This window comes from Heptranchias perlo, unplaced genomic scaffold, assembly GCF_035084215.1.
Source record: "Heptranchias perlo isolate sHepPer1 unplaced genomic scaffold, sHepPer1.hap1 HAP1_SCAFFOLD_49, whole genome shotgun sequence".
Taxonomy (NCBI): Eukaryota; Metazoa; Chordata; class Chondrichthyes; order Hexanchiformes; family Hexanchidae; genus Heptranchias; species Heptranchias perlo.
In genome coordinates, this window is record NW_027139505.1 from 13,031 (window position 1) to 38,298 (window position 25,268).

General features: G+C 48.7%; 1 protein-coding gene across 1 annotated transcript in view; it reads right to left on the minus strand.

Annotated features, from left to right (window-relative positions):
- LOC137313852 (genetic suppressor element 1-like) overlaps positions 1–24,673 on the minus strand; it is a 36,401-nt gene extending 11,728 nt beyond the window's left edge. Inside the window, exon 1 of the mRNA XM_067979600.1 lies at positions 24,241–24,673. Coding sequence (XP_067835701.1) covers positions 24,241–24,446 — 206 coding nt within the window. The 5' untranslated portion in view covers positions 24,447–24,673. The remainder of the gene's footprint in view (positions 1–24,240) is intronic.
- Between the last annotated feature and the right edge of the window lie 595 nt (positions 24,674–25,268).

A 25,268-nucleotide genomic window follows, 5' to 3' on the forward strand; every position in this document is an offset into this window, starting at 1 on the left:
AGTGAGAGTAAAGGGATTCTACTCATTACTGTAAAACACAGTACAGTGAGTGTAAAGGGATTCTACTCATTACTGTAAAACACAGTACAGTGAGAGTAAAGGGATTCTACTCATTACTGTAAAACACAGTACAGTGAGAGTAAAGGGATTCTACTCATTACTGTAAAACACAGTACAGTGAGAGTAAAGGGATTCAACTCATTACTGTAAAACACAGTAGTGAGAGAGTAAAGGGATTCTACTCATTACTGTAAAACACAGCATAGTGAGAGTGTAAAGGGATTCTGCTCATTACTGTAAAACACAGTACAGTGAGAGTAAAGGGATTCAACTCATTACTGTAAAACACAGTAGTGAGAGAGTAAAGGGATTCTACTCATTACTGTAAAACACAGTAGTGAGAGAGTAAAGGGATTCTACTCATTACTGTAAAACACAGTATAGTGAGAGTGTAAAGGGATTCTGCTCATTACTGTAAAACACAGTACAGTGAGAGAGTAAAGGGATTCTACTCATTACTGTAAAACACAGTAGTGAGAGAGTAAAGGGATTCTCCTCATTACTGTAAAACACAGGACAGTGAGAGAGTAAAGGGATTCTACTCATTACTGTAAAACACAGTAGTGAGAGAGTAAAGGGATTCTACTCATTACTGTAAAACACAGTAGTGAGAGTGTAAAGGGATTCTACTCATTACTGTAAAACACAGCAGAGAGTAAAGTGATTCGACTCATTACTGTAAAACACAGTACAGTGAGAGAGTAAAGGGATTCTACTCATTACTGTAAAACACAGTACAGTGAGAGAGTAAAGGGATTCTACTCATTACTGTAAAACACAGCAGAGAGTAAAGTGATTCGACTCATTACTGTAAAACACAGCACAGTGAGAGAGTAAAGGGATTCTACTCATTACTGTAAAACAGTCGTGAGAGTGTAAAGGGATTCTACTCATTACTGTAAAACACAGGACAGTGAGAGAGTAAAGGGATTCTCCTCATTACTGTAAAACACAGCACAGTGAGAGTAAAGGGATTCTACTCATTACTGTAAAACACAGTACAGAGAGAGTGTAAAGGGATTCTACTCATTACTGTAAAACACAGTAGTGAGAGAGTAAAGGGATTCTACTCATTACTGTAAAACACAGTAGTGAGAGAGTAAAGGGATTCTCCTCATTACTGTAAAACACAGCACAGTGAGAGAGTAAAGGGATTCTACTCATTACTGTAAAACACAGTAGTGAGAGAGTAAAGGGATTCGGCTCATTACTGTAAAACACAGTACAGTGAGAGTAAAGGGATTCTACTCATTACTGTAAAACACAGCAGAGAGTAAAGTGATTCGACTCATTACTGTAAAACACAGCACAGTGAGAGAGTAAAGGGATTCTACTCATTACTGTAAAACACAGTACAGTGAGAGAGTAAAGGGATTCTACTCATTACTGTAAAACACAGGACAGTGAGAGAGTAAAGGGATTCTCCTCATTCCTGTAAAACACAGTAGTGAGAGAGTAAAGGGATTATACTCATTACTGTAAAACACAGGACAGTGAGAGAGTAAAGGGATTCTACTCATTACTGTAAAACACAGGACAGTGAGAGAGTAAAGGGATTCTACTCATTACTGTAAAACACAGTACAGTGAGAGTGTAAAGGGAATCTGCTCATTACTGTAAAACACAGTGGAGAGTGTAAAGGGATTCTCCTCATTACTGTAAAACACAGTACAGTGAGAGAGTAAAGGGATTCTACTCATTACTGTAAAACACAGTACAGAGAGAGTAAAGGGATTCTACTCATTACTGTAAAACACAGTAGAGAGTAAAGGGATTCTACTCATTACTGTAAAACACAGTACAGTGAGAGAGTAAAGGGATTCTACTCATTACTGTAAAACACAGTACAGTGGGAGAGTAAAGGGATTCTACTCATTACTGTAAAACACAGTACAGAGAGAGTAAAGGGATTCTACTCATTACTGTAAAACACAGTGGAGAGAGTAAAGGGATTCTACTCATTACTGTAAAACACAGTACAGTGAGAGAGTAAAGGGATTCTACTCATTACTGTAAAACACAGTACAGTGAGAGAGTAAAGGGATTCTCCTCATTACTGTAAAACACAGTACAGAGAGAGTAAAGGGATTCTACTCATTACTGTAAAACACAGTACAGAGAGAGTAAAGGGATTCTACTCATTACTGTAAAACACAGTAGAGAGTAAAGGGATTCTACTCATTACTGTAAAACACAGTACAGTGAGAGAGTAAAGGGATTCTACTCATTACTGTAAAACACAGTACAGTGGGAGAGTAAAGGGATTCTACTCATTACTGTAAAACACAGTACAGAGAGAGTAAAGGGATTCTACTCATTACTGTAAAACACAGTGGAGAGAGTAAAGGGATTCTACTCATTACTGTAAAACACAGTACAGTGAGAGAGTAAAGGGATTCTACTCATTACTGTAAAACACAGTACAGTGAGAGAGTAAAGGGATTCTACTCATTACTGTAAAACACAGTACAGAGAGAGTAAAGGGATTCTACTCATTACTGTAAAACACAGTACAGAGAGAGTAAAGGGATTCTACTCATTACTGTAAAACACAGTGGAGAGAGTAAAGGGATTCTACTCATTACTGTAAAACACAGTACAGTGAGAGAGTAAAGGGATTCTACTCATTACTGTAAAACACAGTACAGTGAGAGAGTAAAGGGATTCTACTCATTACTGTAAAACACAGTACAGTGAGAGTAAAGGGATTCTACTCATTACTGTAAAACACAGTACAGTGAGAGAGTAAAGGGATTCTACTCATTACTGTAAAACACAGTAGTGAGAGTAAAGGGATTCTACTCAATACTGTAAAACACAGTAGTGAGAGAGTAAAGGGATTCTACTCATTACTGTAAAACACAGTACAGTGAGAGAGTAAAGGGATTCTACTCATTACTGTAAAACACAGTACAGTGAGAGAGTAAAGGGATTCTACTCATTACTGTAAAACACAGTACAGTGAGAGTAAAGGGATTCTACTCATTACTGTAAAACACAGTACAGTGAGAGAGTAAAGGGATTCTACTCATTACTGTAAAACACAGTAGTGAGAGTAAAGGGATTCTACTCAATACTGTAAAACACAGTGCAGTGAGAGAGTAAAGGGATTCTACTCATTACTGTAAAACACAGTACAGTGAGAGAGTAAATGGATTCTACTCATTACTGTAAAACACAGTAGTGAGAGAGTAAAGGGATTCTACTCATTACTGTAAAACACAGTACAGTGAGAGAGTAAAGGGATTCTACTCATTACTGTAAAACACAGTAGTGAGAGAGTAAAGGGATTCTACTCATTACTGTAAAACACAGTACAGTGAGAGAGTAAAGGGATTCTACTCATTACTGTAAAACACAGTACAGTGAGAGAGTAAAGGGATTCTACTCATTACTGTAAAACACAGGACAGTGAGAGAGTAAAGGGATTCTACTCATTACTGTAAAACACAGTACAGTGAGAGTGTAAAGGGATTCAACTCATTACTGTAAAACACAGTAGTGAGAGAGTAAAGGGATTCTACTCATTACTGTAAAACACAGTACAGTGAGTGAGTAAAGGGATTCTGCTCATTACTCTAGAACACACTGTATACTGAGAGCAAAAGGAAGGTCTTGCTTGACTAAGCTTATTGAATTCTTTGCATTCGTAACACTGTACTGTGTTTTACAGCATTTTCTGGGATACCATCGGGACTTGATGGTTTGACTTTGGGGAGAGGTTGGATAGACTGAGACTTTTTTCCCTGGAGAGTAGGAGGTTTCGGGGTGATCTTATAGAAGTCTATAAAATAATGAGGGGCATAGATAAGGTCGATAGTCAAACTCTTTTCCCAAAGGTAGGGGAGTCTATAACGAGGGGACATAGATTTAAGGTGAGAGAGGAGAGATACAAAAGGGTCCAGAGGGGCAATTTTTTCACTCAAAGGGTGGTGAGTGTCTGGAACGAGCTGCCAGAGGCAGTAGTGGAGGCAGGTACAATTTTGTCTTTTAAAAAAGCATTTGGACAGTTACATGGGTAAGATGGGTATGGAGGGATATGGGCCAAGTGCAGGCAATTGGGACTCGCTTCGTGGTATAAACTGGGCGACATGGACATGTTGGGCCAAAGGGCCTGTTTCCATGTTGTAAACTTCTACGATTCTATAAAAAGGGTGGACAAAGGTAATGCAGTAGAAGTCATAAATTTGGATTTTCAAAAGGCCTTCGCTTAAGTGTCGCATTGTAGACTCATGACTGAGGTCAGTCTGTGTGGAGTCAGGGGACAGGGAGCGGAATGGATAGCAAGCTGACTACAAAATAGAAAACAGAGGGTAGGGATTAGGGGTAGTTACTCAGACTGGCAAAATTTGGGAAGTGGTGTTCCACAAGGTTCGGTGCTGGGACCACTGTTGTTCACCACTGACAAACGATTTGGACTCGAAAATCAGAAGTACAATTTCAAATTTTGTGGACGACACCAAATTGGGGGGGTAAAGTTCATCCCGAGGACGGAGACAAAATACGGAAATGCATTAATAAACTTGCCGAATGGGAGTGTAATTGGCAACTAAATTTCAATTTAAATAAGTGTGAGGTATTCCGTTTTGGTAGGAAGAATAAGGGGGCCACATACTGCTTGGATAATAAGTCGAAATGGGGTTGAGGAGCAGAGGGATCTGGAGGTGCAGATACACAAATCACGAAAAGTAGCGACACAGGTTAATGAGGCCATAAAAAAAAAAGCAAACCGAGCACTGGGGTTCATTTCGAGAGGGGGAGAATTGAAAAGCAGAAAGGTTATGTTAAACATGTTTCGGTTGGACCACACTTGGAGTACTGTGCACAGTTCTGGTCTATTATAAAAAGGATATCGAGGCGTTGGAGAAGGTGCAAAGAAAGATTTACTAGGATGACACATCTATCAGGAAAGATTGATCAGGCTGGGGGCTCTTTTCTCAAGAAAAGAGAAGACTGAGGGGTGACCTGACAGAGGTCTTTCAGATTATGAAAGGGTTCGATAGGGTAGACGTAGAGAAGGTGTTTCCACTTGTGGGGGAGACCAGAACTCGGGGCCATAAATATAAGATCGTCACCAATAAATCTAAAGGAAATTCAGGAGAAACTTCTTTACCCAGAGAGTGGTGAGAATGTGGAACTCACTCCCACAAGGAGTAGTTAAGGCGGCTAGCATAGATACATTTAAGGGGAAGCTAGATAAGCATGAGGAAGAAAGGAATCGAAGGATATGGTGATAGGGTGAGATGAAGTCGGGAGGGAGGAGGCTCGTGTGAAGCATAAATGCCAGCATGGGCCAGTTGGGCCGAATGACCTGTTTCTTTTTTTATTGTTCGTTCATGGGATGTGGGCATCGCTGGCGAGGCCGGCATTTATTGCCCATCCCTAATTGCCCCTTGAGAAGGTGGTGGTGAGCCGCCTTCTTGAACCGCTGCAGTCGGTGTGGTGAAGGTTCTCCCACAGTGCTGTTCGGTCCGGAGGTCCAGGATTTTGACCCAGCGACGATGAAGGAACGGCCGATATATTTCCAAGTCAGGATGGTGCGTGACTTGGAGGGGAACGTGCAGGTGCTGGACATTCTCTGTAACATTACTGTAAAACACAGTACAGCGAGAGCACAAAGGGACTCCACTCGTTACTGTGAAACGCAGCAGTGAGGAAGCAAAGCACGGGAGGCCATTCAGCCCATTGTGCCTGTGCCAGCTCTCTGAAAGAGCTATCCAATTCGCTCCACTCTCCGCTCTTTCCCCGTAGCCCTGCAATTTTTTCCTTTTCAAGTATTTCTCCAAATCCCTTTTGAAAGTTACAATTGAATCTGCTCCACCGCCCTTTCAGGCCACGCATTCCAACTCGCTGACTAAAGAAATTTCTCGTCTTCCCCCCCACCCCCGGTTCTTTTGCCAATTACCTTAAATCTGTCGTCTGGTCAGTGATCCTCCCTCCAGTGGAACTAGTTTCTCCTTATTTACTCTATCAAAACCCCTCTTAATTTTGCACCTCTCGATCAGACCTTCTCTGCTCCAAGGAGAACAACCCCAGCTTCTCCAGTCTCTCCACCTAACTGCAGTCCCTCATCCCTGGTACCATTCTCGTAAATCTCTTCTGCGCCCTCTCCAAGGCTTTGACATCCTTCCCAAAGTGTGACGTCCAGAATTCTACACAGCACTCCAGCTGAGACCTAACCAGTCTTTTATGAAGGTTTAGCATAACTCCCTTGCTTTTGTGCTCCATACCTCTGTACAACGCAAGGCGGGGTGGCCTTACACGGGCGGCCTTTCCCCGTACAGCCTTTGCGTAGGCCGCACCTCGCTTCAGTGAGTCTTGAAGGAGGAGAGAAAAGTGGAGGGGTTTAGGGGAGGGGAATTCCAGAGTTCAGGGCCTGGGCAGCTGAAGGCACGGCCGCCAATGGTGGAGCGATGGGAATCGGGTGGGACGCGCAAGAGACCAGGTTTGGGTGAAGGAGAGATCTCGGCGGGTTGCAGGGGGTTACAGAGATAGGGAGGGGTTGAGGCCATGGAGGGATTTGAACACAAGGATGAGAATTTTTTTTTTTTAAATCGAGGTGTTGCAGGACTGGGAGCCGATGTGGGTCCAGCGAGCACAGGAGGGTGACGTGTGAACAGGACTTGGTGCGAGTTAGGATACTGGGGCCTGGGGGGGGGGCAGCAGAGTTTTGGATGAGCTGGAGTTTCCAGAGGTAAACCTTCTCTCTCTCGTCCTCTCTCTCTCTCAGGCCTGGGAGCGCAGTGCTTTGCAGGCCGGGCTGGACAAACAAATGCCCCTTTGATCGCTCCTGGTACAATAGCTGAATTAAAAAGGAACAATGTCCCCGTTGTCATCCTGGGCAGGATCCCGTTACTATCTGGAGTCACATCTTTTGAGTCCTCTTTTAATGTAACACTGCCCCTTTTGGCAGCCTGCTGACCGGACGTCACTGCCTCCTGATGCCACATCGCCGTCTCCTTTAACAGTCTCGCTATTGTTAGTCGCCAACTCTGCTGCTCACTGCCACGTTTAAAGTCACAGTGCTCCATTTCAGACCGGCTCAACCCCGCCTCCCAAACGTGGCAGCTGCCTTAGAATCGTGCAGCACAGAAGGCGGGCATTCGGCCCATCGTTCCTGTGCCGGCTCTATGAAAGAGCTCTCCAATTGCTCGTCCTGCTCTTTCCCCACAGCCCTTCAAAGTTTTCCTTTTCAAGTATTTCTCCAATTCCCTTTTTGAAAGTTACAACTGAATCTGCTTCCACCCTCCTTTTAAGGCAGCGTCATTCCAGGTCGCTGTGTTAAAAAAAAAAACTCATCTCCCCCCCCGCCTCTGGTTCTTTTGCCGATCACCTTAAATCTGTCTCCTCTGGTTACCGAACCTCCTGCCAGGGGAGAAAGTTTCTCCCTATCGAAACCCCTCGTAATTTTGAGCGCCTCTATTAAATCTCCCCTTAACCGTCGCTGTTCTGAGGAGAACAACCCCAGCTTCTCCAGTCTCTCCACGTAACTCCCGCATCCCTGGTACCATTCTAGTAAATCTCCTCTGCACCCTCTCTCAGGCCTGGACATCCTTCCTAAAGAGTGCGGGGCCCAGAATTGGACACAATACTCCAGCTGAGGCCTAACCAGTGTTTTATGAAGGTTTAGCACAACTTCCTTGATCTTGTACTCTGCGCCTCTATTTATAAAGCCCAGGATCGCTTATGTTTTTTTTTAAGAAACTACTTTATCAACTTGTCCTGCCGCCTGCCACGATTTGTGTATGTGAACCCCAGGTCTCTCAGTTCCTGCAACCCCTTTAAAATTGTGCTGAGGTCTGACCAGTGATTTGTAAAGGTTTAGCATGATTTCCCCGATGTTATTTGGCAGAACGACTCGTCACTGGAACTGACCAACAGGCACCAGGATGTAGCCTGGATGGTGGTGAGAAGGGCCCTCCCAGTGAGGTGCTTCCAGCACGAGCGGAACCTCAGCACCACCGGGAGCTGCCCTCGAGGCTGAGGCGGGGAGGAGACCATCGTCCACCTCCTGACGGGCTGCCCCCTCGCGCAGAGGGCGTGGAGAGAGACACGTCGGTAACCGTCCCTGTTCATCCCCCAACAGTTCGGTAATACAGGACACTGCGCTCTACGGGCTGTTCCCCGGGACGCACACCGAGACAGACATCACCCGCGGCTGGACGACCATCAACCCGGTGAAGGGGGGCCCGCCCGACCCCCCGAGACCTGCTGGCCTTCCAGCTGAAGGAGCTGTCCACGACCGAGTGTTGCCGACTGGCGCACTCCAAGGTCCAGGAGTCCGTGCTGCGGGACGCACCGAAACGAGGTGCGGCCTTCGCAAAGGCTGTACGGGGAAAGGCCGCCATATAGAGCCATCCCACCTTGTATTGTGCAGAATGTTTTAGAAGACGCGTGGGATTATCATTTTTAATCCAAGATTTTATTCGCCAGGGGAAAACCCCAGATTTGGGAAAACGACTGCGAAAAGGACTCAGTTTAAAACAGTTCCCAGACCAGAAAGGACAAGCTTTTGAACTAAAACCCACCCCACCCAAGAAAGACATTGCCTCACATCATCACCGGCTCCAAGTTGGCTCAGGAGTCAATGAAATCCATCGGTTGATCGGGACAACAGCACCCATCTGAAAACAGTTCGCGCACCTGCTCCACGCAGGCAGGTCTGCAAACGGAGCCCCACCAGTTGGCCCGAGAACTCGCTGCCACCTACCCAGGCCTCTCCCGCCTGCCCACAGGCGGAGCGGATTCACCCCAACTGAGGCCCAAGGGCATGCAGCTCACCTTCGTACCGCAGACTGCACTGACACCCGTTGATAAGGGAGAAAGAAGGAAAGACTGGCTTATCTATGGCGCCTTTCACAACCTCAAGACGTCGTCCCAAAGCGGGGTCACTGTTGCAATGTCGGAAATGCGGCAGTCAATTTGCGCACAGCAAGATCCCACAAACAGCACAGAATAAAGAGAATCACTGAATGGTTGCAGCACAGAAGGAGGCCATTCGGCCCGTCGAACCCGTACCGCCTCTCTGCAAGAGCAATCCTGCTAGTCCCACTACCCCACCCCCCCCCGCCTCTCTCCGTAGCTCTTCAAATTCTTTCCCTTCAAGTCTTCATCCAATTCCCTTTTGAAAGTCATGGCTGAATCTGCCTCCACCACCCCCTCGGGCAGTGCGTTCCCCGTCATAACCACTCGCTACGCAAGAAAGTTTTTCCTCATGTCGCCTTTGGTTCTTTTGCCAATTACCTCAAATCTGTGTCCTCTGGTTCCTGACCCTTCCGCCAATGGGAACAGTTTCTCTCCATCTACTCTGTCTGGACCCTTCACGATTTTGAACCCCTCGATCAAATCTCCTCTCAACCTTCTCTGCTCTCAGGAGAACAACCCCAGCTTCTCCACGTAAATAAAGCCCCTCAGCCCTGGAATCATTCTAGTAAATCTCTTCTGCACCCTCTCTCAGGCCTTCACATCCTTCCTAAAGTGCGGTGCCCAGAACTGGACACAATATTCCAGTTGTGGCCGAACCAGTGTTTTATAAAGGCTCATCATGACTTCCTTGCTTTTGTACTCTATGCCTCAAAACAGTTGGACTATAACCTGGTGTTGTAAGATTCCTTACATCTATTTATAAAGCCCGGGATCCCGTCTGCTTTTTTAAGCAACGTGATAATGACCAGGTAATCTGTTTAAGTGATGTTGGTTGGGGGGGGGTGGATAAATATTGGCCCAGGAGAACTCCCCAGCTCCGATATCAGAGGCAGTAATGAAAAATAAAACCAGGCCAAGCCGATAAACATTAGCAAGTTTACAAGAAGCCGTAACCAGTTTCAGCACCAATGTCTTGGCATAAAGAACCACCATCATTGCTCAATCAACCACTCTTCGACTGAACAACCTAACCTGCATCTATATAACACCGTTAATATAGTAAAATGTCCCAAGGAGCTTCACAGGAGACAATCAGGCTTTAACTTGACACCGAACCCCATAAGGAGATATTAGCACAAGTGACCCAAAGCTTGGTCGAAGAGGTAGGTTTTAAGGATCGGCTTAAAGGAGGAGAGAGAGAGGCGGAGAGGTTTCGGGAGGGAATTCCAGAGCTTAGGGCCCCAGGCAGCTGAAGGCACGGCCGCCAATGGTGGAGCGACGGGAATCGGGGATGCGCAAGAGGCCAGAATTGGAGGAGGGCAGAGATCTCGGAGGGTTGTAGGGGTGGAGGAGGTCACAGAGATAGGGCGGGGCGAGGGCCGTGGAGGGATTGGAAAACAAGGATGAGAATTTTAAAAGCTTGGCGTTGCCGGACCGGGAGCCAATGCAGGTCAGCGAGCACAGGTGGTGATGGGTGAACGGGACTTGGTGCGAGTTAGGATACGGAGGAGGGGCGGCAGAGTTCTGGATGAGCTGGAGTTTACGGAGGGTGGAAAGTGGGAGGCCGACCAGGAGCGCACTGGAATAGTCAAGTCTGGAGGTAACCGTGGGGTGAGAAACGTCTCGAAAACCAACGACAGGGCGTGGAGGAAGACTGGCGGGGATCCCAATGGGAAATGGCTATTTTCAGGCAGAAAGCACAGAAGAACAGTTAAAGAAAAGGAACAAGAGGGCGAAGGAATGGCGCAGATGCTAAATGTGTACATCGCCTCATGCATGTGTTACAGTAGGAATGAAAGGAAACGGGCTGGTGGTGAGCTGGACTGCATGACTGTGAATGAAGTCGGGCTGACAAAAGTTAGAGATCCTGAACGTGGGAAAAGGAGATGCCCTGATGTCCTCGAAAGCAGTGGGGAATCAGAGAGGGAATCGTAGAGGCTCTGACCGCAGTCCAGCATCCTTGCATATGGAAGCTGTGCCAGACGACTGGAGGGTTTCCAATCTAGCACCTCTGTTCAAAAATAGGGGGAGAAAGGGATAAACCAGGTAACTGCAGACCAGTTTGCCTAACATCGGGCGTGGGAAGGCTTCCAGGGGCCCGTAACATCGCTGTGGCTCAGCGGGTTGCACTCTCGCCTTGGAGTCAGAAGGTTGTGGGTTCAAGTCCCACTCCGGGGACTTGAGCACATAATCCAGGCTGACGCTCCCAGTGCAGTACTGAGGGAGTGCCGTCTTTCGGAGGAGACGTTAAACGGAGGCCCCTCCTGCCCTCTCGGGCGGATGTAAAGGATCCCATGGGACGATTGCGAAGAGGAGCAGGGGGAAGTCCTGGCCAATATTAGTCCTTCAGCCAACATCAGTGAAAAGAAAACCAGATGACCTGGTCATCATCACATTGCTGTTTGTGGGACCTTGCTGCGTACAAATTGGCTGCCACATTTCCGACATTACAAACAGTGACTACACTTCAAAAGTACTTAATTGGCTGTAAAATGCTTTGGGACATCCTGAGGTCATGAAAGGCGCTGAGTAAATCCAAATGCTTCCTTTTCTTTTGTAATACTGGAGAAAATTAATACCTCACAAGGAAAGTTATGAGCAAATGGGAGGACAGCCAGCATGGACTTCTAAAAGGCAAGTGGTGGCTGATAGATTTAATACAACTCTTTGAATATCGGCATATACTGATAAAGGAAACGTAGTAAATGTCGTGAATATAAATTTTCAGAAGAAAAGAAAACAGTGTAATGTTTAACGGACATCATCCAGACTGGAGGGACATGAACAGTGCCATTCCCTATCAATAATCTTGGATATAGGGGCTACAGTGAGAACAGAACTCACAAAAATAGGGGGTATGGTTCGCCGAGAAGCAGACTGTATGTGACTTGAGGTTAGATACAGAGTAAAGCTCCCTCGACACTGTCCCATCAGACGCTCCGAGGGCAGGTCCAGGGTTAGATACAGAGTAAAGCTCCCTCGACACATTCCCATCAAACACTCCCAGGGTCAGGTACAGCACGGGTTAGACACAGAGTAAAGCTCCCTCTACACTGTCCCATCAAACACTCTCAGGGCAGGTACAGCACGGGTTAGATACAGAGTAAAGCTCCCTCTACACTGTCCCATCAAACACTCCCAGGGTCAGGTACAGGGTTAGATACAGAGTAAAGCTCCCTCGACACTGTCCCATCAAACACTCCCAGGGTCAGGTACAGGGTTAGATACAGAGTAAAGCTCCCTCTACACTGTCCCATCAAACACTCCCAGGGTCAGGTACAGGGTTAGATACAGAGTAAAGCTCCCTGTACACTGTCCCATCAAACACTCCCAGGGTCAGGTACAGGGTTAGATACAGAGTAAAGCTCCCTCTACACTGTCCCATCAAACACTCCCAGGGTCAGGTACAGGGTTAGATACAGAGTAAAGCTCCCTCTACACTGTCCCATCAAACACTCCCAGGGCAGGTACAGGGTTAGATACAGAGTAAAGCTCCCTCTACACTGTCCCGTCAAACACTCCCAGGGTCAGGTACAGGGTTAGATACAGAGTAAAGCTCCCTCTACACTGTCCCGTCAAACACTCCCAGGGTCAGGTACAGGGTTAGACACAGAGTAAAGCTCCCTCTACACTGTCCCATCAAACACTCCCAGGGTCAGGTACAGGGTTAGATACAGAGTAAAGCTCCCTCTACACTGTCCCGTCAAACACTCCCAGGGTCAGGTACAGGGTTAGATACAGAGTAAAGCTCCCTCTACACTGTCCCATCAAACACTCCCAGGGTCAGGTGCAGCACGGGTTAGACACAGAGTAAAGCTCCCTCTACACTGTCCCGTCAAACACTCCCAGGGTCAGGTACAGGGTTAGATACAGAGTAAAGCTCCCTCTACACTGTCCCGTCAAACACTCCCAGGGTCAGGTACAGGGTTAGACACAGAGTAAAGCTCCCTCTACACTGTCCCATCAAACACTCCCAGGGTCAGGTACAGGGTTAGATACAGAGTAAAGCTCCCTCTACACTGTCCCATCAAACACTCCCAGGGTCAGGTACAGGGTTAGATACAGAGTAAAGCTCCCTCTACACTGTCCCATCAAACACTCCCAGGGTCAGGTACACGGTTAGATACAGAGTAAAGCTCCCTCTACACTGTCCCATCAAACACTCCCAGGGCAGGTACAGGGTGAGATACAGAGTAAAGCTCCCTCTACACTGTCCCATCAAACACTCCCAGGGTCAGGTACAGGGTTAGACACAGAGTAAAGCTCCCTCTACACTGTCCCATCAAACACTCCCAGGGTCAGGTACAGTGTTAGATACAGAGTAAAGCTCCCTCTACACTGTCCCGTCAAACACTCCCAGGGTCAGGTACAGGGTTAGATACAGAGTAAAGCTCCCTCTACACTGTCCCGTCAAACACTCCCAGGGTCAGGTACAGGGTTAGACACAGAGTAAAGCTCCCTCTACACTGTCCCATCAAACACTCCCAGGGTCAGGTACAGGGTTAGATACAGAGTAAAGCTCCCTCTACACTGTCCCATCAAACACTCCCAGGGTCAGGTACAGGGTTAGATACAGAGTAAAGCTCCCTCTACACTGTCCCATCAAACACTCCCAGGGTCAGGTACACGGTTAGATACAGAGTAAAGCTCCCTCTACACTGTCCCATCAAACACTCCCAGGGCAGGTACAGGGTGAGATACAGAGTAAAGCTCCCTCTACACTGTCCCATCAAACACTCCCAGGGTCAGGTACAGGGTTAGACACAGAGTAAAGCTCCCTCTACACTGTCCCATCAAACACTCCCAGGGTCAGGTACAGTGTTAGATACAGAGTAAAGCTCCCTCTACACTGTCCCATCAAACACTCCCAGGGTCAGGTACAGGGTTAGATACAGAGTAAAGCTCCCTCTACACTGTCCCATCAAACACTCCCAGGGTCAGGTACAGGGTTAGATACAGAGTAAAGCTCCCTCTACACTGTCCCATCAAACACTCCCAGGGTCAGGTACAGGGTTAGATACAGAGTAAAGCTCCCTCTACACTGTCCCGTCAAACACTCCCAGGGTCAGGTACAGGGTTAGATACAGAGTAAAGCTCCCTCTACACTGTCCCATCAAACACTCCGACACGAGGTACAGAACAGAAACTGGATTTTCAATAGTACTTTCAAGAGGTGTGAGGAACAAAAACTGAGAGCGAGCTGAGCAGATATTAGCACACGTCAAGGCCAAGGAGGGATTTAACCTCTACCAGAGTTTAGAAAAATGTCTCTATTTACAGTGCTGTAACAAGAAAATAGTCTGAAATGGGGGCCAGACCCCCGTGGGGGGGAATGAAGAGCCAATATAGCCTCCTCCCCAATATCACACACCAGGTACCCCAATATAGCCTGCTCCCCAATATAGCCTGCTCCCCAATATCACACACCAGGTACCCCGATATAGCCTGCTCCCCAATATCACACACCAGGTACCCCGATATAGCCTCCTCCCCAATATCACACACCAGGTACCCCAATATAGCCTGCTCCCCAATATAGCCTGCTCCCCAATATCACACACCAGGTACCCCGATATAGCCTCCTCCCTAATATCACACACCAGGTACCCCAATATAGCCTGCTCCCCAATATCACACACCAGATACCCCGATATAGCCCGCTCCCCAATATCACACACCAGGTACCCCAATATAGCCTGCTCCCCAATACCACACACCAGGTACCCCGATATAGCCTGCTCCCCGATATAGCCTGCTCCCCAATATCACACACCAGGTACTCCGATATAGCCTGCTCCCCGATATAGCCTGCTCCCCAATATCACACACCAGGTACCCCAATATAGCCTGCTCCCCGATATAGCCTGCTCCCCAATATCACACACCAGGTACTCCGATATAGCCTGCTCCCCGATATAGCCTGCTCCCCAATATCACACACCAGGTACCCCAATATAGCCTGCTCCCCGATATAGCCTGCTCCCCAATATCACACACCAGGTACCCCGATATAGCCTGCTCCCCAATATCACACACCAGGTACCCCGATATAGCCTGCTCCCCAATATCACACACCAGGTACCCAGATATAGCCTGCTCCCCAATATCACACAGCAGGTACCCCGATATAGCCCGCTCCCCAATATCACACACCCGGTACCTCGATATAGCCTGCTCCCCAATATCACACAGCAGGTACCCAGATATAGCCTGCTCCCCAATATCACACAGCAGGTACCCCGATATAGCCTGCTCCCCAAAATCACACACCAGGTACCCCGATATAGCCCGCTCCCCAATATCACACACCAGGTACCCAGATATAGCCTGCTCCCCAATATCACACACCAGGTACCCCGATATAGCCTGCTCCCCAATATCACACACCAGGTACCCCGATATAGCCTGCTCCCCAATATCACACACCAGGTACCCCGATATAGCCTGCTCCCCAATATCACACACCAGGTACCCCGATATAGCCTGCTCTCCAATATCACACACCAGGTACCCCGATATAGCCTGCTCCCCAATATCACACAGCAGGTACCCCGATATAGCCTGCTCCCCAATATCACACAGCAGGTACCCAGATATAGCCTGCTCCCCAATATCACACAGCAGGTACCCAGATATAGCCTGCTCCCCAATATCACACACCAGGTACCCAGATATAGCCTGCTCCCCAATATCACACCAGGTACCCAGATATAGCCTGCTCCCCAATATCACACACCAGGTACCCCGATATAGCCTGCTCCCCAATATCGCACACCAGGTACTCCGATATAGCCTGCTCCCCAATATCACACAGCAGGTACCCCGATATAGCCTGCTCCGCAATATCACACAGCAGGTACCCCGATATAGCCTGCTCCCCAATATCACACAGCAGGTACCCCGACATAGCCTGCTCCCCAATATCACACACCAGGTACCCCGATATAGCCTGCTCCCCAATATCACAGACCAGGTACCCCAATACATCCTGCTCCCCAACGTTTCAGGAGGTGGTCACCCCACAGCATAAGACAGCGCAGACAGAGAGGGACTGGGTGACCGCCAGACAGACAAGGAGGACCAGGCAGGTAGTGCAGGAGTTCCCTGAGGGCATCTCACCCTCTAACCGGTATTCATACTGGTAAGGGAGAGGGCTCCTCTGCGGAGTGCAGCCAGAGCCAAGTCCACAGCACCATGGGTGGCTCAGCTGTACGTGGGCGGGGGTGGAGAAAGGTCAGGACAGCAATCGTGATCGGGGATTCTATAGTTGGGGTAGCAGACAGGCGTTTCTGCAGCTGCAGACATGATTCCAGGATGGTATGTTGCCTCCCTGGTGCCAGGGTCAAGGATGTCACTGAGCGGCTGCAGAACATTCTTGGTGGGTTGGGGTGGGAGGAAAGAGAGAGGGTGAGAGGTGAACAGCCAGAGGTCGTGGCCCATATTGGTACCAACAACATAGCTGGAAAGAGGGATGAGGTCCTGCAGGTTTTAAGGAGTTAGGAAAGATAAGAAGCAGGACCTCAAAAGGTAGTAACTAGTGAGTATAGAAATAGGAGGATAGAGCAGATGAATGCGTGGCTGGAGAGAAGGTGCAGGAGGGAGGGCTTTAGATTCCTGGGGCATTGGGACCAGTTCTGGAGAAGGTGGGACCTGTGCAGGCCAGACGGGTTGCACCTCAACGGAGCTGGGACCAATGCCCTCGCGGGGAGGTTCGCTAGGGGTGGGGTTTAAACTAATTTGGCAGGGGGATGGGCACTCGGATGTAGCAATGGAAAGGAGAAACAAGGTGCACAAAGGATTGGGAGAGAAAGATAGCACGAGAGCAAGTCATAGTACGGTATAAAGGTGGGATCAGACTAAGAGAGAGTACAAGAAAGTCTCAGACTGGTTTGCAGTGCATGTGTAAACGCACGAAGCATGGTAAACAAGTTTGGTGAGCTGCAGGTGCAATTAGCCACATGGGAATAAGATGGCGTGGCGATAACAGAGACCTGGCTCAAAAAAGGGCAGGATTGGGTACTAAATATTCCGGGATACAAGGTGTTCAGGAAAGATAGGGAAGGAAAGAAAGGAGAGGGGGTGGCAGTATTGATTGAGGAGACTATTGCAGTGCTGGAGAGAGAGGATGTCCTGGAGGGGGTCAAGGACAGAATCTATTTGGTTAGCATTAAGAAATAAAAGAGGTGCCATTACATTACTGGGTGTATTCTATAGGCCACCAACTAGTGGGAAGGAGATAGAGGAGAAAATTAGCAGGGAAATTACAGAGAGGTGCAAATGCTATAGAGCAGTGATAATGGGGGACTTCAACTATCCTAACAGAGACTGCGATAATAATAATAAGGGGAAAAGGGGAGGAATTTTTGAAATGTGTTCAGGAGAACTTTCCTGAGCAGCATGTTTCCAGCCCAACGAGGAAGGAGGCATTGCTGGACTTGGTTCTAGGGAATGAGGTGGGCCAAGTGGAGCAAGTGTCAATGGGAGAGTATTTAAGGAGCAGCAATCATGGTATCATAAGGTTTAGAACAGCTATGGAAAAGGACACGGCCCACTCTAAAGTAAAAATACTCAATTGGAGGAGGGCCAATTTCAACGGGGATGAGAACAGATCTGGCCCGGGTAAATTGGAATCAAAGATTGGCAGTCAAAACTGGAGTTTAACAGTGGGCGGCCTTTAAAGAGGAGATGGTTCGGGTACAGTCCAGGCACTATCCCACGAGGGAGAAAGGCAGAGCAACTAAAGCCAGAGCTCCCTGGGCGACAAAGGAGATCATCTTCAGCCAGAAGTGCCGAGTGGATGATCCATCTCGGCCTCCTCCCGATATCCCCACCATCACTGAAGCCAGTCTTCAGCCAATTCGATACACTCCACGTGATATCAAGAAACGGCTGAGTGCACTGGATACAGCAAAGGATATGGGCCCCGACAACATCCCGGCTGTAGTGCTGAAAACGTGAGCTCCAGAACTAGTCGCGCCTCCAGCCAAACTGTACCAGTACAGATACAACACTGGCATCTACCACAATGTGGAAAATTGCCCAGGTATGTCCTGCCCACAAAAAGCAGGACAAATATAATCCGGCCAATTACCGCCCCATCAGTCTACACTCAATCATCAGCAAAGTGATGGAAGGTGTCGTCGACAGTGCTATCAATCGGCACTTACTCACCAATAACCTGCTCACCAATGCTCAGTTTGGGTTCCGCCAGGACCACTCGGCTCCAGACCTCATTACAGCCTTGGTCCAAACATGGACAAAAGAGCTGAATTCCAGAGGTGAGGTGAGAGTAACTGCCCTTGACATCAAGGCAGCATTTGACTGAGTGTGGCACCAAGGAGCCCTAATAAAATTGAAATCAATGGGAATCAGGGGGTAAACTCTCCAGTGGCTGGACTCATACCTAGCACCAAGGAAGATGGTGGTGGTTGTTGGAGGCCAATCATCTCAGTCCCAGGACATTGCTGCAAGAATTCCTCAGGGCAGTGTCCAAGGCCCAACCATCTTCAGCTGCTTCATCAATGACAATCCTCCATCATAAGGTCAGAAATGGGGATGTTCGTTGATGATTGCATAGTGTTCAGTTCCATTCGCAACCCCTCAGATAATGAAGCAGTCCGTGCCCGCATGCAGCAAGACCTGGACAACATCCAGGCTTGGGCTCATACGTGGCAAGTAACATTCGCGTCAGACAAGTGCCAGGCAATGGCCATCTCCAACAAGAGAGAATCTAACCACCTCCCCTTGACATTCAACGGCATTACCATCACCGAATCACCCACCATCAACATCCTGGGGGTCACCATTGACCAGAAACTTAACTGGAGCAGCCATATAAATACTGTGGCGACAAGAGCAGGTCAGAGGCTGGATATTCTGCAGCGAGTGACTCACCTCCTGACTCCCCAAAGCCTTTCCACCATCTAAAAGGCACAAGTCAGGAGTGTGATGGAATACTCTCCACTTGCCTGGATGAGTACAGCTCCAACAACACTCAAGAAGCTCGACACCATCCAGGACAAAGCAGCCTGCTTGATTGGCACCCCATCCACCACCATAAACATTCACTCCCTTCACCACCGGCGCACTGTGGCTGCAGTGTGTACCATCCACAGGATGCCCTGCAGCAACTCGCCAAGGCTTCTTCGACAGCACCTCCCAAACCCACAACCTCTACCACCTAGAAGGACAAGGGCAGCAGGCACATGGGAACAACACCACCTGCACGTTCCCCTCCAAGTCACACTCCGTCCTGATTTGGGAATATATCGGCCGTTCCTTCATCGTCGCTGGGTCAAAATCCTGGAACTCTCCACCTAACAGCACTGAGGGAGAACCTTCACCACACGGACTGCAGCGGTTCAAGAAGGCGGCTCACCACCGCCTTCTCAAGGGCAATTAGGGATGGGCAATAAATGCTGACCTTGCCAGCAATGCCCACATCCCATGAACAAATTTAAAAAAAGATAGTGAGTAAGATGAAACAGAAGAAAGAGGTGTATGACAGATGTCAGGTTGATAACAGAAGTGAGAACAAGGTAGAATATAGAAAGTTCGGAGGGGAAGTGAAAAAGGAAATAAGAGGGGCAAAGAGAGAGTATGAGAATAGTCTGGCGGCCAATATAAAAGGGAATCCAAAAGTCTTCGATAGGCATGTAAACAGTGAACAGGTAGTAAGAGGAGGGGTGGGGCCGTTTAGGGACCATAAAGGAGATCTACTCAAGGCGGCAGAGGGGATGGCTGAGGTACTAAATGAGTACTTTGCATCTGTCTTTACCAAGGAAGAAGATGCTGCCACCGTCTCAATAGATACAGTTGATATACTCGATGAACTAAAAATTGATAAAGAGGTGGTACCGGAAAGGCTGGCTGTACTTAAAGTAGATAAGTCACCCGGTCCGGATGGGATGCATCCTAGGTTTCTGAGGGAAGCAAGGGTGGAAATTGCGGAGGTACTGGCCATAATCTTCCAAACATCCGTAGATACGGGGGTGGTGCCAGAGGACTGGAGAATTGCAAATGTTACACCCTTGTTCAAAAAAGGGTGTAAGGATAAACCCAGCAACTACAGGCCAGTCAGTTTAACCTCAGTGGTGGGGAAACTTTTAGAAACAATAATCCGGGTTGGAATTAACAGTCACTTGGACGAAGGTAATTGATCAGGGAAAGCCAGCACAGATTTGTTAAAGGCAAATCATGTTTAACTAACCTGATAGAGTTTTTTGATGAGGTAACAGAGAGGGTCAATGAGGGCAATGCAGTTGATGTGGTGTATATGGACTTTCAAAAGGCGTTTGATAAAGTGTCGCATGGTAGGCTTATCATCAAGATTGTGGCCCATGGAACAAAAGGTAGCAGTAGCAACATGGATACAGAATTGGCTAAGTGACAGGAAGCAGAGAGTAGTGGTAAACGGTTGTTTTTCAGGCTGGAGGGAGGTGTACAGTTGTGCTCTCCAGGGGTCAGTGCTGGGACCACTGCTTTTCTTGATATATATTAATGACTTGGACTTGGATGTGCAGGGCACAATTTCAAAATTTGCAGGTGACACAAAACTTGGAAGTGTAGTGAACAGTGAGGAGGATAGTGATAGACTTCAAGAGGATACGGACAGGCTGGTGGAATGGGCGGACTCGTGGCAGATGAAATTTAATGCAGAAAAATAAGAAGTGATACATTTCGGTAGGACAAGTAGAGGCAATATAAACTAGAGGGCACAACTCAAAGGGGTGCAGGAACATATGTACACAAATCATTGAAGGTGGCAGGACAGGTTGAGAAAGTGTTTAAAATTGCATACGTGATCCTGGGCTTTCCACACCACCTGAGGAAGGGGGAAGCCTCCGAAAGCTTGTGGGATTAAAAATAAAATTGTCGGACTATAACTTGGTGTTGTAAAATTGTTTACAATTGTCAACCCCAGTCCATCACCGGCATCATTTATAAACAGAGGCATAGAGTACAAAAGCAAGCAAGTCATGATGAACCTTTTATAAAACACTGGTTCAGCCACAACTGGAATAGTGTCCAGTTCTGGGCAACGCACTTCAGGAAAGATGTGAAGGCCTTAGAAAGGGTGCAGGAGAGATTTACTGGAATGATTCTAGGGATGAGGGACTTTAGTTATGTGGAGAGACTGGAGAAGCTGGGGTTGTTCTCCTTGGAACAGAGACAGTTGCAAGGAGATTTGATCGAGGTGTTCAAAATCATGAATGGTCTCGACAGAGTAGATAGAGAGAAACTGTTCCCCTGGCGGAAGGGTCAAGAACCAGAGGACGTAGATTTAAGGTGATTGGCAAAAGAACCAAAGGTGACATAAGGAAAATTTTTTTTTTTAAACGCAGCGAGTGGTTATGATCTGGAATGCACTGCCTGAGGGGGCGGAGGAGGTAGATTCAATCATGGCCTTCAAAAGGGAACTGGATAAGCACCTGAAAGGAAAAAAGTTGCAGGGCTACGGGGAAAGTGGGACTAGCTGGATTGCTCTTGCATAGAGCCGGCGCGGACTCGATGGGCCGAATGGCCTCCTTCTGTGCTGTCACCTTTCTATGATTCGATACCCTGATGCAACCTGCTCCCCAATATCACACACCAGGTACCCCGATATAGCCTGCTCCCCAATATCACACACCAGGTACCCCGATATAGCCTGCTCCCCAATATCACACACCAGATACCCCGATATAGCCTGCTCCCCAATATCACACACCAGGTACCCCAATATTGCCTGCTCCCCAATATCACACACCAGATACCCCGATATAGCCTGCTCCCCAATATCACACACCAGGTACCCCAATATAGCCTGCTCCCCAATATCACACAGCAGGTACCCCGATATAGCCCGCTCCCCAATATCACACAGCAGGTACCAAGATATAGCCTGCTCCCCAATATCGCACACCAGATACCCCAATATAGCCTGCTCCCCAATATCACACACCAGGTACCCCGATATAGCCCGCTCCCCAATATCACACACCAGGTACCCCGATATAGCCCGCTCCCCAATATCACACAGCAGGTACCCCGATATAGCCCACTCCCCAATATCACACACCAGGTACCCCGATATAGCCCGCTCCCCAATATCACACACCAGGTACCCCGATATAGCCCGCTCCCCAATATCACACAGCAGGTACCCCGATATAGCCCGCTCCCCAATATCACACACCAGGTACCCCGATATAGCCCGCTCCCCAATATCACACACCAGGTACCCCGATATAGCCCGCTCCCCAATATCACACACCAGGTACCCAGATATAGCCCGCTCCCCAATATCTCACACCAGGTACCCCGATATAGCCTGCTCCCCAATATCACACAGCAGGTACCCCAATATAGCCTGCTCCCCAATATCAGATACCCCGATATAGCCTGCTCCCCAATATCACACACCAGGTACCCCGATATCGCCTGCTCCCCAATATCACACACCTGGTACCCCGATATAGCCTGCTCCCCAATATCACACACCAGATACCCCGATATAGCCCGCTCCCCAATATCACACACCAGATACCAGGTTTGGGGATTGGAATGGTGGTACAATCCCCTCCGCTGACAGTGGGTGCGTTTGTGCGAACGCGACACGCCTGCTAACGCGATGACTGTTTTAACGCGACCGCGAGAGGGGACAGTTAAAATGTTCGCAGGCAGGAGCAGGATTCGTACCGCGAGCAATACTTTTGGCTCTGTGGGTGACATCATCGATCAGAAATGAGTCACCACCTTAGTTTGATCGGGCGTCTGTGATCGATGGGTCTAACATGGGATTTTACACTCTCTGCTCACCCGAGAGCTGCCCAAGGAACCCGGGCTCCAACCTCCGGGACGTGATGCGACAATCTTATGCGAGCTGCTGAACTGCTTGGCCCGCCCACTGCAGACGCCTTTGGTCCAGGAGCCAGGACAACGATTCGAGGCATTCTGTTAGTCGTGACCCCGAGCACGTGTTCAGAAGGAACTGTTCACAATTCAGAAGGAATATAACGAGAACGCTTTGCACATCGAGACGGAGAGGTGCGCACTGGTGAGACGGCTCACCGGTTCCGACCGAAGTAAACGGAGAACTTAAGACGCTATCACCGGCAACTCTGAAATGGAAGTTCATGGATTTGGCTAATGGTTAGCGCTTTTTTGCCAATATAAGCAACAGCCTGTTTTAAACATGGTGGTTTCCAGTGGCGGGGTCTGTACCTATTTCTTATGTAGCACAGTCTCCGTGTGGTTTGGTATCTCAGTCTCTGCCCGGTGGAGTTCAGTCATATTACGTGGAATGATACACAAACAGTCTCCATATGAGCTTTATCTCAACTTATCAGCATATCCTTCTATTCCTTTCTCCCTCATGTGTTTATCTAACTTCCCCTTAATTGCTATGCTATGCTATCTGCCTTAACGACTCCTTGTGGTATTGCATTCCATGTTCTGACCACTCTCCCAGTCACCCTCTTGATCCCCGGCTGATTTTGCCCTTTCTCTCTAGCTCACTGGTCCAGTCGTTAACTGTATTTATCTCATTGAAACAGATAAGATTCAGAGGGGGCTTGACAGGGTAGATGCCGAGAGGTTGTTTCCCCCTGGCTGGAGAGTCTAGAACTCGGAGGCATAGTCTCAGTATAAGGGGTCGGCCATTCAAGACTGAGATGAGGAGGAATTTCTTCACTCAGAGGGTTGTGAATCTTTGCAATTCTCTACCCCAGAGGGCTGTGGATGCTGAGTCATTGAATATATTCAAGGCTGAGATGGATAGATTTTTGGACTCTCGGGGAATCAGGGATATGGGGATCGGGCGGGAAAGTGGAGTTGAGGTCGAAGATCTGATTGAATGGCGGAGCAGGCTCGAAGGGCCGAATGGCCTACTCCTGCTCCTATTTCTTATGGTCTTATCTAGCCCCCCCCCATCCCGACTGCTGCCCAACGTGGAGCTCAGCTAACTCACTACAGACGGGGGAGGGAGTCTGGGACCTCCCTGTCTGTACGGGCCAGTAACACTCCGAGTGCTGCATTCACCCGCAGAGCAATCGAGGGAGACAAGGGGAGTGTTACTGCAGAGTTTCCAGAAAGTAAATCGTCTGAGTCCACAAGGCAGAGCGAGAAATAGTGAAGAAAAATTCTAAATTCACCACACCACGCACGGTCCAAGTGATCAGACCGTCAGGCGGAAGTCTTGCTCACAGCTTTGTGCTAGTCACACTGGCCTTCGGCTGCTCGCACTGCACGTTTTAGAAAGGACTGGTGGGGTCCATTCTGCCCGCCTGTAAAGATTAGGATGTTTGACCAGGTATCACAGGTACTCCACCTTACCGGTTGTCCATTGGCTCTTCGCTCCCTTCTGGATGGCTCCCGCTGGGCTCCGCTCCGCTGAAGGTGAAGGAGATGCAGCTTCTCCGGCGGGGATATTCCGACTTGCGCCTGCGCTGAGCCGGGACGCCTCCGGGCCGGTCGCGGGCCGGGCCCTGCGAAGGTTTCAGCTGCTGCTGCTCGCTCCCCCGCGGACAGGCCGCCGCCATTTTCCCCGGCTCCCGCTCGGCACGGTCTGGGCCCCAGCCCTCCGGGTGCTGCCAGGCCTGCCCGCCTCCGGCACTGTCCCACTCCGCCTCCTGGCACAAGACTGCCTCCTCGACCCGCTGCTCCTGCTCGTCTATGATCAGGATCCTCCGCTTCTCTGGGAACTGACGAGGGAGAGAGAGAGAGAGAGAGAGAGAGAGGGAGAGAGAGAGCCCGTTAATACCAGCACAGGAGAAGTCCCAATGTACGAAAATCGGAGTGGGGGGGGGGAAGGGGGGGGGCCACGGCCCTCAATCCAGGCAGTGGGGACATCTCAGGGCACCAAGGGGACGTCATAGACCCCGGTGAGTGGGGGAATATCCTGCAGTATTTATTCAGGGTCTCACAGACCCCGGTGAGTGGGGAATATCCTGCAGTATTTATTCAGGGTCTCACAGACCCCGGTGAGTGGGTGAATATCCTGCAGTATTTATTCAGGGTCTCTCACAGACCCCGGTGAGTGGGGGAATATCCTGCAGTATTTATTCAGGGTCTCTCACAGACCCCGGTGAGTGGGGAATATCCTGCAGTATTTATTCAGGGTCTCTCACAGACCCCGGTGAGTGGGGAATATCCTGCAGTATTTATTCAGGGTCTCTCACAGACCCCGGTGAGTGGGTGAATACCCTGCAGTCTTTATTCAGGGTCTCACAGACCCCGGTGAGTGGGGAATATCCTGCAGTATTTATTCAGGGTCTCACAGACCCCGGTGAGTGGGGAATATCCTGCAGTCTTTATTCAGGGTCTCACACAGACCCCGGTGAGTGGGGAATATCCTGCAGTAT